Source organism: Macaca nemestrina, chromosome 12 (assembly GCF_043159975.1).
Source record: "Macaca nemestrina isolate mMacNem1 chromosome 12, mMacNem.hap1, whole genome shotgun sequence".
Classification (NCBI taxonomy): domain Eukaryota; kingdom Metazoa; phylum Chordata; class Mammalia; order Primates; family Cercopithecidae; genus Macaca; species Macaca nemestrina.
In genome coordinates this window covers 48,081,131-48,093,771 of record NC_092136.1, presented here as the reverse complement: position 1 = coordinate 48,093,771, position 12,641 = coordinate 48,081,131, and the positions used below count along the sequence as shown (strand labels likewise).

Sequence of the window (12,641 nt, the reverse complement as noted above, 5' to 3'; positions counted from 1 at the left end):
CTGTGGAGGGCCGAGCAGCTGAAGCCAGGACGAGTGCAGGCCCACCTGAAGAAGCCAGGTCACACTGTCAGGCTGGAGGGTGGTAGGTCCAGGTCTGTCCCCTCCATGGAGGCCCCCAAGGACCAGACAGAGGCTTGGGTTGAAGGCAAATACTTGGGTCCCTTCATCCCCCACAGCACTGATAAGAAGTCTTCATTCCCTGACTCACCCAAGGCCCCCCTTCAGGGTCCCTTTCGCCACTGTATCACCATAGTGCCCGCTCCTGGAGGCTGTATCACAGAAGGCCCTGTGTTGCAAAGCCTCTGAAGCTCTGTTATTTTGTAATGACAAATAAAAGTATACTTTTCCCAGTATTTTTCTAGGGCCTGGTACCTGTATATATGATATTATACATACACGTAGACATGGGTAGTATGTGCATATCATGTACTGTGTTCATAGTACCTTGATATAGAGTGCACTGTGTACATAGTACCTCAGTAGTAACTTGTTAAGCATAGTGCAGCCAGCATTATGGACTGTAAGTAAATCTAATGGATGAAAATGAACAAAATGGTTCGATTTAGATTTTATTCAATTTACAAAAATTGCTTTGCACACTGATAATAGGAGAAGCATGAGGTTTTTTCTTACACAGAGTAGGAGAGGGGCCTCCACCAGGACACCCAAGGGCTACCCTGATTGGTTCAATGTCAAGAGCCACCTCCGAAACAATGTAGGCTCCCATCCCCTGAGAGTTACCCAGATTACCTGGCTGCACCTGACCAGGAGCTGGTTGGCCCACTTGCCACGGTATTTGCCAGACAGACGTGAGGAGAGATTCACTATCTTTTCTCCTTCTCTTCACGTTTCTTCCCATGTTTCTCGGGAGGCAGCCTAGTCCGGTGCATGGAGTATGGGCATAGTCAGTTGGTTTCCGAACCTCAGTTAGGCTGTCTACCAGCTGTACGGCCCAGGGCAAGTGCCTTACTCTCTGAGCCAAGGTTGCTCATTTGTAAAATGGTGATGCTAGTATCTGCCTTGAGGGGCTGTTGTGGAAATTAGAGATAATTTATGTGAGGGACCTAATGGTCCTTGGTATGCAGTAGGTGCTCAAAAACAGAGGCTGTTGATATTATCACTTTCTCCCAGTCTTCATCATACTTTTACTGTTACAAAAGCACTGTATATGCCTTGTAGAAAGTACAAATTCCAACTAAATGCAAGAAAATGAAATACCACCTTCCTACCTGCTAGATAATTCCACTGCCAATGCTTTAGTGGATACATATCCTTCCAGATTCTCTCTATGGCTTTGTGTAGATGTGGTTTACCAAAATCATCTCATCCTGGACATACTCTTTTTTTAACTGGCTGTTTTCAGTGAACAATCTCTACCTTTCCACGTTAATACGTTTTCAACTTGTCTCATGCCCAGTCCATGTTTCTTCCTGTTTGTCCAATCCAGGATTCAGTCCCGGACAATGCATTATAATGATGTGCCTCACATCTCTCTTAACCTAGCACAGGTCCCTTTTCCTGTGTGACCTCCCACTGTAGAGTCCAGGCCATGACCCTGCAGAGTCCCCGCTTCTGGACTTCGCCAGTTGCTGTCTTTTGGAGCTTCTTTCCTTGTTCCCTGGGCCTCTGTGCTTCCTAAAACTGAAATTTCCATCTAAGGCTTGATGGGTTCAAGTTAAAAATTTGGGGCTAGACAGTGCGTGCATAAGCTTCATAGCACATCACATCGGGTGCCACACACTATCTGGCTGAGCCACTAGAATCGATGTTAACATTGGCCCAGATTAGGGTGATACTGTAATCCTAAGATCTCTCCATCTTACATTTTTCCTCTTCCAACCAGAAAATAACCTATTCCTTTGACACCATAAAAATGCCCTTCCTCATAATTTTTGGAACATCATTTGATAATCCTTGATTGTGACAATAACTTTATTAGTAAATCAAGTAGCTCTTAGAGTTTTCAGATCCTCACCTTCCGTGCTGACCTTTGCCCCTCCCCTATCCACCAAAGTGTTGCACCCAGGGAGTTCCCTCACCCCTTGCCTTGTTCTCTCAGCAAATGAGAATGGCTGAGGAATCCTGAACTGAGAAAAGTCAGCCTGAAGACAAGGAAGAAAGGAAGTGTGGGCCCTGCAGGGTAGCATCAGCTGAAGCAGGGCAGGCTCAGGTGGGCCCCAAGTGGATAAAGTTTCCACAGGATGGGAAAGGTTGTGTTAGACAGAGCGGGATGTTCCCTGTCAGCAGACCTTACCCTAGTGGCTGGCTTTCCTTGGACCACCTCTTGCAGGGTGACTGCAGACTGGGGAGGCCCAATTTAATGAGCTTGAGGTTCTGACCCTGTCATGTCACCAGTGCCTCACAGGCACAGCACCACGACCTGAAGTAGCTCCCTGGGGAGACTTTGGGTGCCCAGACTCTTCCCTGGGGCTCCGAGGACAGTGGGGGTCACTAAGGAGGAGCTGGGGGTAGCCCCTCCTTAGCCAGTGTTGCCCTTCTTAGGATTCACACCCCCAGGTGCCTGTGACTGATATGTTGCCTGCCTCTCCTCCCCCACAGTGTGTGAGAGCTTCCGCTGTCCCCAAGTGCAGTGTGGCCCGGGCACTGCCCTGGTGGAGGTGTGGAGCCCTGACCGCTGCTGCCCCTACAAATCCTGTGGTGAGTCCGTGGTCAGGACAGCCTCCCCACTGGGAGATCCAGTGGCCCTGCTGAGGAGGGGTTGGGGGAGCCTGGCCTACCACTGTCCACTCCTCTCAGATCCGTCCCCTGCAGGGTCTCTAGAAGAAGCCACAAGAATCAGCTTCCTCCTGCATCCGCACTCCAAGTGCTGAACGTTCCTATAGCCTTTTCTCTCCAGGGTAAAAGAAGGAAAAATCAAGTTTCTCATTCCAAAGAGGGTTTCCATCTTAAAAAGTCCTTACTGTGGCAGGGCGCGTTAGCTCACACCTGTAATCCCAGCACTTTGAGAGGCCCAGGCGGGTGGATCATGAGGTCAGGAGTTCAAGACTAGCTTGGCCAAGATAGTGAAACCCTGTCTCTACTGAAAATAAAAAAAAAAAAAAAAAATCAGCTGGGCACGGTGGCAGGTGCCTGTAAGGAAGTGGAGGTTGCAACAAGCCAAGATAGCGCCACTGCACTCCAGCCTGGGCGACAGAGTGAAACTCCATCTGAAATAAAAATAAAAATAAAATAAAAGAATAGGCTCTGGACCAGGTGGAGGGATTAATCCAGGTGACAAAAGGAAACCTGTGATTGGCCCATCTGCCTATTTATCCTTGCTCCACACCCAGTGGAGAGCTAGGTGTTCCGAATCCATCACTGCCCACCTGCCTAACCAGAGGAGCTGCAGGCCTCCTCCTGCCCCCAGGGATGGAAGGAAGCTGAGATTTGGGCCTCTTTCTCTTCTCTCCCAAGCCTGGCCTGAAGCTGGGTCTTCAGAAGACGGGTTGTGCCAGCAGTGAGAGGTCCAGGGTATCCAGGGGATTTCTACTTGAACATCCCTAATGAAGTGGGGCCTGGCCCCTTGTGTTTTTCAGAGTGTGACTGTGACACAATCCCGGTGCCCCGGTGCCATCTGGTATGGAGACCCTTTTCCCCCAACACCCCCTGGTCTGCTCCCTTTTCCTTTCCTCTGTATCCCCTCCTCTAGAGAACCTGCTCCTTTAATCTAGTGCAAGGAACCCATGGTTGCAAGTTAGCATTCTTGTCCCAAGCTCTGCCACTGGCTTTCTGGGTATGGTGCCCTCCTTTGTAAAATGGACATAATCATGCTTTAGAGTTGTGGTAAGGATTCACTACAATGATGATGAAAATTATCATGAAGATGACAGTGATGATGCTGATGGTGGCAATGATAGTGGGGACAGTGAGGAGGATGGTGGTGGCTATGATGGTGATAGTGCAGTGACGATGGCGACAATGCAATGATGATGGTGGTGTTGGGTTGGTGAGGATGGTGGTGATGGTGACGATGGTGATAATGCTATGACAATAGTGGTGGTGGGGACGGTGAGGATGGTGGTGGTGGTGACAATGGTGATAATTCAATGACAATGATGGTGGTGATGGTGAGGATGATGGTGGGGGTGGTGGTGGGGACAGTGATGATGGTGGTGGTGACAATGGTGATAATGCAGTGATGGTGGTGGTGATGGGGATGGTGAGGATGAGGGTGGTGGTAGTGGTGATAATGCAATGTCGATGGTGGTGGTGGGGATGGTGAGGATGGTGGTGGTTGTGGTAGTGTTGGAGGTGGTGATAATGCAATGTCGATGGTGGTGGTGGGGATGGTGAGGATGATGGTGGTTGTGGTAGTGGTGGTGGTGGTGGTGGTGATAATGCAATGGTGATGGTGGTGGTGGCGGTGAGGATGATGGTGGTGGTGATGGTGATAATGCCATGATGATGACGGTGGTGGTGATGGTGATAGTGCAATGGTGACAGTGGTGGTGAGGACAGTGAGGGTGATGGTGATGGTGATAATGAATGACGATGGTGGTGGTGATGATAATGCAATGACGATGGTGGTGGTGGGGATGGTGAGGATGATGATGTGGTGAAGATGATAATGGCGATGATGATGATGATGACAGTCATGATGGTAGCTAATGTTATTGAGAGCTTACTAAGTGCCAGGAACTTTCCTAGACCTTTCATGTGTATTATTTATTCTCACAACAACCTGTGAGGTTGATTCTGTTGTTTTCTCAATCCTACAAACAAGGAAGCTAAGGTTAAGGTCATGAAGCTAGTATATCACAGAGCCAGAGCTGACACCCAGGAAATCTGTCTCCAGAGACAATGCCCTTAGCCACCAGGCTGCGTGGCCACTGAGGGAAGTGAAAATACTTTAAGAAATGTGAAGTCATGTTTACAGTCCTTTTCTGAATTATATGTAACCCTCACACCCCAGCACACATTTCCTCTCACTCTGACCCCCATTCCCCCTTCCTTAAAATTGCTGAAGAAAGGTGAGAAGTACTGTGAGCCACCCAGGGCTCTGTCCCTCACTGAGAAAGGGGAGGACACTGGACAGTGCTCCTCATCGGGGAGGCCTGGGAGTCACACTGGACTGAGCTTCTAGGATGCTGTAGGGCCCCAGGCCTGCCAGCCCCCTCCTGCCCACCACAGGGAGGGACTGACATAGAGAGGGGCCCAGGTGGCAGACTGCTCCTGAGGGCCAGGCTGGCCCCCACTCCAGGGTGCTGACTGCCTCTGCCCTACCCAGTGGGAGAAATCCCAGCTGGACGAGGAGTTCATGCACAGCGTGGACAATGTGTGTGGCTGCGCCAAGTACGAGTGTGGTGAGTGGGGGAAGCCTCAGGGCAGAGCCAGGCAGGGGGGGCATGGGTGCCTGGGCTCTAGATGACCGTTGCCACCCTGCATGCCCATCCAGTGAAGGCCCCAGTGTGTCTGAGCCACGAGCTGGGCGTGATGCAACCCGGCCAGACAGTGGTGGAACTCTCAGCAGACGGCGTGTGCCACACCTCCCGCTGCACCGCCGTGCTCGAACCTCTCACCAGCTTCTACCAGATCAACACCACTTCCGTGCTGTGTGACATCCACTGCGAGGCGGTAGGGTGTCGCCCAGGGTGGGGTGGGTGGTGTCAGGAGAGCTAGCCTGGCAGACCCTGTGTGCTCCAGGAATCAGAGGGGCCCTTGAAGCTGCCCTAAGCCTCCAAGACAAGTCAGAGGGGCCCTCAGAGACCTCTGTAGAAAGTGCCAAGAAAGGGACTGGGTTGGGAGAGGCCAGGAGGAGGACAGTAAGGGACAGATTTAGTGCCTGGCAAGGGTGGGTGTTGACAGAGAGAGCACACACTTATTAGGTACCTATGGAATGCCTGGCACATTCCCTGTCCCTTTGGTTTGCATGCTTGTATTGCTACTATTTGGTGAGCACTTCTTCATGCCCAGTACTTAGGATGGTGACTGGCTTCTAGTAAGGGCTAATAAATATTAGTTGGATAAAGGGGGTTAGAATTATTCCCATTTTTCAGAGGAGACAACTGAGACTTAGGGAGACTCTGTCATTTGTCAAAAGTCCTACAGGAACTGAGACTCAAATGGAGGTCTGTCTGGAATGAAAACTGGCATCCTACTTAGCAGAAATGTCTTGGAAAGGGTGGAGATGCCCTTTGCTGTAAGGGAGGCTCAGGGTAGATACAGGGATGATTAGCTGACTATGACAGAAGGAGGTTGGGAGCTCCTCTTCCCGAGTACCTACAAAGGGCCCTTCCGGACTCTGGGGTCCCTCATAGATAAGCAGGCAGTGGAAGAGCCAGGGTGGAGGTGGGCAACTGGCTGAGGCGCACCCCGCCCTGGCCTGTAGAACCAAGAGTACCAGCACCCACGGGACCTCGCTGCCTGCTGTGGCTCCTGCAGGAATGTGTCCTGTCTCTTCACCTTCCCCAATGGCACCACCTCCCTGTTCTTGGTAAGCAGCCCCCTCGCTGCCCACCTAGGAGGGTGTCCCAGGAGGGGACACCAGGACTAGGGCCCTCTCTGGCTCCCAGGCCAGGGCTGGGTACAAACAGGCTCCCAGACCCTATGGGTTTGCTCAGGCTGTCCATCTGGCCACAGCCCCCATCACCCACTTCTGTGCCCTCCAGCCTGGGGCATCCTGGATTGCAGACTGCGCTCGCCACCACTGCAGCAGCACTCCCCTGGGTGCCGTGCTCGTCCGCTCTCCCATCAGTTGCCCACCGCTCAATGAGACCGAGTGTGCCAAGGTTAGTCCCTCCTTCTCCACTGAGGCTGTAGGCCAGGGGCATCAGCTGTCTCGCTGGCAGTGGGGTGGGGGTCCTGTGAGCAGGAGTGCAAGAGGAAGGGCTCCCTGGAGCCTATGCCTGCACTGCCACCCCAAATCCACATCTCTCTCTGCATTTCTTTTTGCCCTGACCACATCACATCCTGCCTCTTCACACATCACGTGACCATATGCAGGTGTGCACAAACACACACTGTTACATGTTCTAGGCACATTCAGCCAGACACCAACACAGGCCACCAGCCACTCACACACCACACCCTCCAGGGACATTCACATCGGCATGCCAATGCACACACCACGCATCATCACACCTCAAAGCACTCATATAAGCACACTCTTGCACACACATGCCACACAGATGCAGTTCAGTCCTCTGATGGCTGGTGGGTGTCCAGCACTAGCATGGGCAGCTGTCAGTATGGGCACACCTCAGAGAAAAGGATTTTCTGGAAGGCTTGGGGTTATTGTTGAATTATTAAAGTCCCTAAGATTAACAGTGGACATTTGAAGATTTCTGACTCTTCTCTAGAAAACAAATATACACAGACTTTCAATGATACTCTCATACACACACCCACACGTGCAAAATCGCACATGTACACACAGATACTCATGTATATGCTCACAAAATCGCACACACATACTGAGACCCGCCCCCCAACATACACTTATGTAGAAAGAACTGTCCCATCCATTGTTTTACCCATTTCACTATAGAGGAGGAGGGCTTTAAGGGATACTTGCCCCCATTTTAGAGATGGGAAAACTAAGCCTAGAGGAAAAGGATGATTTGTCCAGGGCTGAGGTAGAGCCCAGGCCACTGACCCAAGTGGGTGACCCCTGCACCCCTCCTCTCCCTGACCCTTTGTGCTGGGAAGCACTGGCAGTGGGGTAGGCAGTGGAAGGCATGAGGGGAGCTGCCCCAGGAAAGATGGGAGGCCCTGCACCATCTTGACCCGGGCTCCTGCCCCAAGGGGGCCACGTGCAGCCTTAGTGCCAGCTTAGCCCCTGTGGCTCTCCCATGGCCTGGCAAGGGGCCTGTGCTCCTGCCCTGGGGCATCACAGGGAGAGAAGAGTCAAGACTCCTGTACTCTGCCTGTTTCTGGGATCTTGGTTCCTGGCCTGGACAGGTGTCTCCACACCTACCTCTCCCGACTTCCTCTCTCTAGGTTGGGGGCTCCGTGGTACCTTCCTTGGAAGGATGCTGCAGGACCTGTGAGTGAGCACGGTGGGGGCCCAGGGGTGGGGGGCTTTGATGGGGGCACAGGGTGTCATGTCAGGGGACAGAGGACCAGGTTCCTGGCCTGGAACCTAAAATGATAGCTCTTCTGGGCTGAGTAGATGAAGGGATAACATCCCACCATGGGGCTCATGGCACTAGCGCAAATATCAGAAGGCTGGAGGCCATGTTTGTGTCCTTGTTCTCATACAAAGCCTCTGCTCCTTGTCAGAGCCAGAGGACATTGGGGCATAGCATTCAGGAGGTCAGTAGTTCACCAGTTACTTTGCCTTCTCCTGCCCCTGCCAAGGCTCCCAGCCCAGATGCTCCCACATGAATTCTCCCGTGGTCAGACGCCCTGGTCTTGGAGGAGCCTCCTGGGTGGGATTCAGACCTTCCAGTGTCCCTGACAGTCTGAGTGTGAGCTCTGTGCACCTGTCCTGATACCTGGCTCCTGGAGCCCTGACGACCCAGAACTGTAGCCCCCAACCATGTGCATATGCACATCCCAGTCAGCCTCTGCTTTGCACCACCTTCAATCCCCCACCCATATCTTTCCCCTGTGCCTGCCCTCCTCCTAGGGTGCTCAGACCCCATCTCCAGAAGGCAGTAGAACTTGGGGCCCTGTTATGTGCATTTCATATACTCCAAGAAAGTCGGACTTGAGGCCTCATCGGCTGATCCCTGACCCACAAACTCATGTTCCCTGAATGTCCCGTGTGCCCCCATGTGACCTGCACCCCATGTCCCTCTCCCCAGGTTTCCCGGGGACCCTGTTTCCCGTGGTCCCCGTTAGTCCCGCCTCTCCTCCACGGGTTAGTGTCCACTGTCGCTCAGGTACTCCTCTCGGAAGCCCACTGGACTGGAGGCAGGCAGCTGCGTTGCTATGTCCAGCAATGTCCCTTCTGCTAGGTGGCCCGAGCTCTGGGGGCAAGGGAGGGGGTGGGCCCCTGCTCCCCACCTCTGGCACAGGCCATTGGGCCTGCAGTGCATGCTGGGTAGTGAGCTGTATTCGCTGGGCTTGCATGGGAAAGCTTCAGCAGGGCCCGCTCACCTGGCGCCCACCAACGTCCCAGACCGCCACTGCTTTGCTTTTGCTGGTCACTCAGCCAGTCTCAGTCCAGGACCCAGAGGGCCATGTCAGGACAGCCCTTAGTTCTCCTGCCTCCTGGAGCAGAGAGGGAAGACAAAGTGGACTTAGCTCTGGCCAGAAGCCATCTAGCTGGTGTAGTAGGAAACCTCTGTGGTGAGGCTCAGAGACCAGAAGAAAAGATTCCATTCCATTTCTAGAGGGATTCCTGGGGTTACAGAGTGAGTGCATGTACCTGGAAAATATTAGTGGAGCTCCAACTATGTGCCAGGCACTGTTCTAGGCACTTTAGAGCCTTGTGGAGCTGACATTTAGTGGGAGATACAGAATAACAAGTATAAAAATATATACCTCACTTGTCCCCAGATGCTCCTCTGCCCTAGCACAGAGTCCTCAAGGGGGCCCTGCTGGCCTTCCTGTCTCACCTGCTCACACTGCTCTGTCTGTGCCTTCCTAACTCCGCCTCCTTCCAGGGCATTGGGTTAAAAGGCTTTCCCTGGAAGGGGAGGGGTACTAATGCATGGGTGCTAACGCAGGAAGAGAGACCCTCCAGCATGACACTAACTGCCTGGGGCTGGCCCATCCTACTGCCCCTAAGAAGCCTGGTCTTGGCCACAGCTCCCTTATCCCCTTGTCCCCCCAGGTAAGGAGGATGGGCGCTCCTGCAAGAAGGTGACCATCCGCATGACCATCCGCAAGAACGAATGCAGGAGCCACACCCCTGTGCGTGGTGCCCACAAGGCAGTGGGGCAGCAAAAGATGGGGATGGAGGGGATTTGGGGGTGTGAGCGCCACAGACTACCTCACTGGCCTGCCCATTCCAGGTGAACCTAGTGTCCTGTGATGGGAGGTGCCCATCTGCCAGCATCTACAACTACAACATCAACACCTATGCCCGCTTCTGCAAGTGCTGCCGCGAGGTGGGCCTGCAGCGGCGCTCTGTGCAGCTCTTCTGTGCCACCAATGCCACCTGGGTGCCCTACACCGTGCAGGAGCCCACCGACTGTGCCTGCCAGTGGTCCTGAGGCCTGGGGGCCTGGGCTAGCTGGACCACCTCTGCCGGCCCCACTTCGTGTTTCCAGCTGGCCCAATGTGAATGGGGGTATTAAAGGTGGTAGAAATCTGGCACATGCTGAGCATGGAATGGTGGGAAGAGGTCACAGGAGTAACCAGAAAGGGTCACCCCTTCCCATCCTGGCTCCCTTTCTGGGCTCCCCATTTTCCACATGTGGGAAAATGCCATAGCTGAGGGCTTAGGGAGCTCACCTTTGTCCCTGGCTTGAGATGGAAAATGGGCTTTAGGTGCAGGAGCAGCACCCTCTGAACCTCTGTGACCCTGGCCACAGCTCTTGGTGGGGGGTGGTGAGAGCTGTGGGAAGGTGGGATGGTGCATGGTGCTCACATGGGAACCACAGCTGGACCCAAGACCAAGCACAGGGGCAGGATGCAGTGGCCCATTCTCTTGGCCTTTTTGACTACAGAAGAAACCAGACACAGTAAAAGGAAAGAGGGTTATACCTGCAACACTCAGGCTTGCAGATAGCTGCCCAGAAGGAGTTCCCAAAAGCAAAGATGGTGGATTCCAGGGCCCAGGTTGTCTCACCAAGATCTGTGAAGTCAGAGTGAGCTCAGTGACCTTCATGTCCCCTGTAGTCCAAAGAAAGGTGCCTGGTGTCCTGGTATTGAGATGGTAATTCAGGAAAGGATTTGGAAGACCCAAGCCTGTACCCTTACCCCAAGGCAACCTTCCCAGCAGGCAGGCCGGCCTTGTGAGGTGGTGGTGGGGGAGTGAAACCCTCAGCGAGGGTGCAGCACTGCTTATTTAGGATGCTGGTTGACGGCCCATGCCTCTGAGACCCTAGGTTGCTGAGGGGGTACCTTTAGCCTGCAAATGCAGCTCCAGGCTTTGCAGTGCACCTTTTCTCCAAGGCCATGACAGAGTCGGGCTCAGAGGAGCCTGATTATGGGTTTTGTGGCTCAGCCCATGCCAGCCTCTGTGCTCCACGGGACTGTTTAGCAAGAGAGTGTCTGTTGGTGTCAGTGGAAAACACAGCCCCAGCCTCCCTGAGCACTTGTGAGAGCCTTGTCACTGAACCAGAGTGTCCCCTAAAGCAGGGCCAGAGCCCCTTTCCACACCCCACTCTGCAAGTCTCCCACCCCTGTGCCACTTTGTGCCATGTGGATTCCAAGAGCATGAACATGACGTTGTACAGGCTCCAGCACTGCCCTGTGTGTCTGAAGATGTGGCTGGACGCCCCTTGAGGTGAGGAGGCTGTGCCAGGATGGCCCCCTGCTGTTTCCAAGCCTCTTTGTGCGCATATTTGTGTTCTGTTTATGTATCAATAAACCACAGGAAGACTTCAGGCTTCTGAGCATCTCTGAGGGAGCCAGGTTTACTTTGAACTTGAAGGAGTATCCACTGCGAAGAGACGACTCTATTTTATGGCCCTGGACATCAGCACCACTTCTGCCCCATCCATCCCAGCACCATGCCCCACTCACAGCAGAACCATTGGTGGGTGTTTGCTGGTTGGAATTGAATGGACTGGAGACTAGCTTCTAGAGGAAGGGGATGAGGAGAAAGATGAGGACATTGGGAGCTGGGGAGCTGGCACCCAGGCGAGGGACTGAGGAGTGATCCTGGTTCTGTGGGCCCAGAGACAGATGCTTCTCACAGGAGATGTGGATGAGGCAGACCCAGAGAGTAGGTTTCATATTGGCCTCTTAACATTTCTGTATTTCTTTCCTTGTTGTTCTCCCAATGAGCTCAGTACGTTTTTGCAACCATGTCAGCTGTGGTAGGATTAAGGAGCACCCAGGGACAGGCTCTCAGTGACACTTCACCTGTGAAGGACCATTGGGACACCTAAGGAGAAAATGGGAGGGTGCTTTCCTGGGTTGTCCCATGTGGGAAGGAGAAGGAGGGGGCTAGGAAAGCACCCCTCAATAATAGAAAAAACTCGTAGAGGAGTTAGTGCTTACAGTGCAAGAGCTTCACCCTGCCTAGAGAGGGTAGAACATCTTTTTTTGAAAGAACACTTTGAAGGCTTGGCTTTTATTTCATAAGTAAGCTCTTCTTATGGTACATCTGTCTGCTAACATGGACCCTGAGTCTTTTCCTAATGAAAATGAATTTTCCTAATGAAGCTTTATGGCTTTGTAAGCAGCACATTACTAAATAATCAATGGATCAAATAAGAAATCAGAATGGAAATTGGACAACATTTTGATCTGTGTAATTTTGAAATTATGACACATTAACCTGTGAGATGCAGCTAAAGCAGTACTTAGAGAAACATTTATAGCCTTAAATGCACACATCACATTTCTTAATTTCTCATCATTACAGCCAGAGATGGGTGGGACAAGGCTTCCAAATTTCTCTATAAGGGACGATGATCCATGGCTTGTAGTCGGTTATCTCCTTAGCTACACACACTCCCTAAATCAATAGTTTTCAGAGTTTTGAACTCTGATTTCAACAGACCATGACTTTAAACAGAACATGGCTGTTAAAGTGAACTGGGTTTAAAATCCTGGTTCCATTATATGGCAAGATGTTT

The 12,641-nt window shown here is 52.4% G+C and overlaps 1 protein-coding gene across 1 annotated transcript in view; it reads left to right on the top strand.

Moving 5' to 3' along the window:
- LOC105486963 (otogelin) overlaps positions 1 to 11,441 on the top strand; it is a 108,496-nt gene extending 97,055 nt beyond the window's left edge. The window contains exons 46-54 of the mRNA XM_011750160.2: positions 2,560 to 2,658; positions 3,537 to 3,577; positions 5,228 to 5,303; positions 5,396 to 5,574; positions 6,329 to 6,433; positions 6,609 to 6,728; positions 7,939 to 7,984; positions 9,722 to 9,801; positions 9,903 to 11,441. Coding sequence (XP_011748462.2) covers positions 2,560 to 2,658; positions 3,537 to 3,577; positions 5,228 to 5,303; positions 5,396 to 5,574; positions 6,329 to 6,433; positions 6,609 to 6,728; positions 7,939 to 7,984; positions 9,722 to 9,801; positions 9,903 to 10,103 — 947 coding nt within the window. The 3' untranslated portion in view covers positions 10,104 to 11,441. The remainder of the gene's footprint in view (positions 1 to 2,559; positions 2,659 to 3,536; positions 3,578 to 5,227; positions 5,304 to 5,395; positions 5,575 to 6,328; positions 6,434 to 6,608; positions 6,729 to 7,938; positions 7,985 to 9,721; positions 9,802 to 9,902) is intronic.
- Positions 11,442 to 12,641: the final 1,200 nt, after the last annotated feature.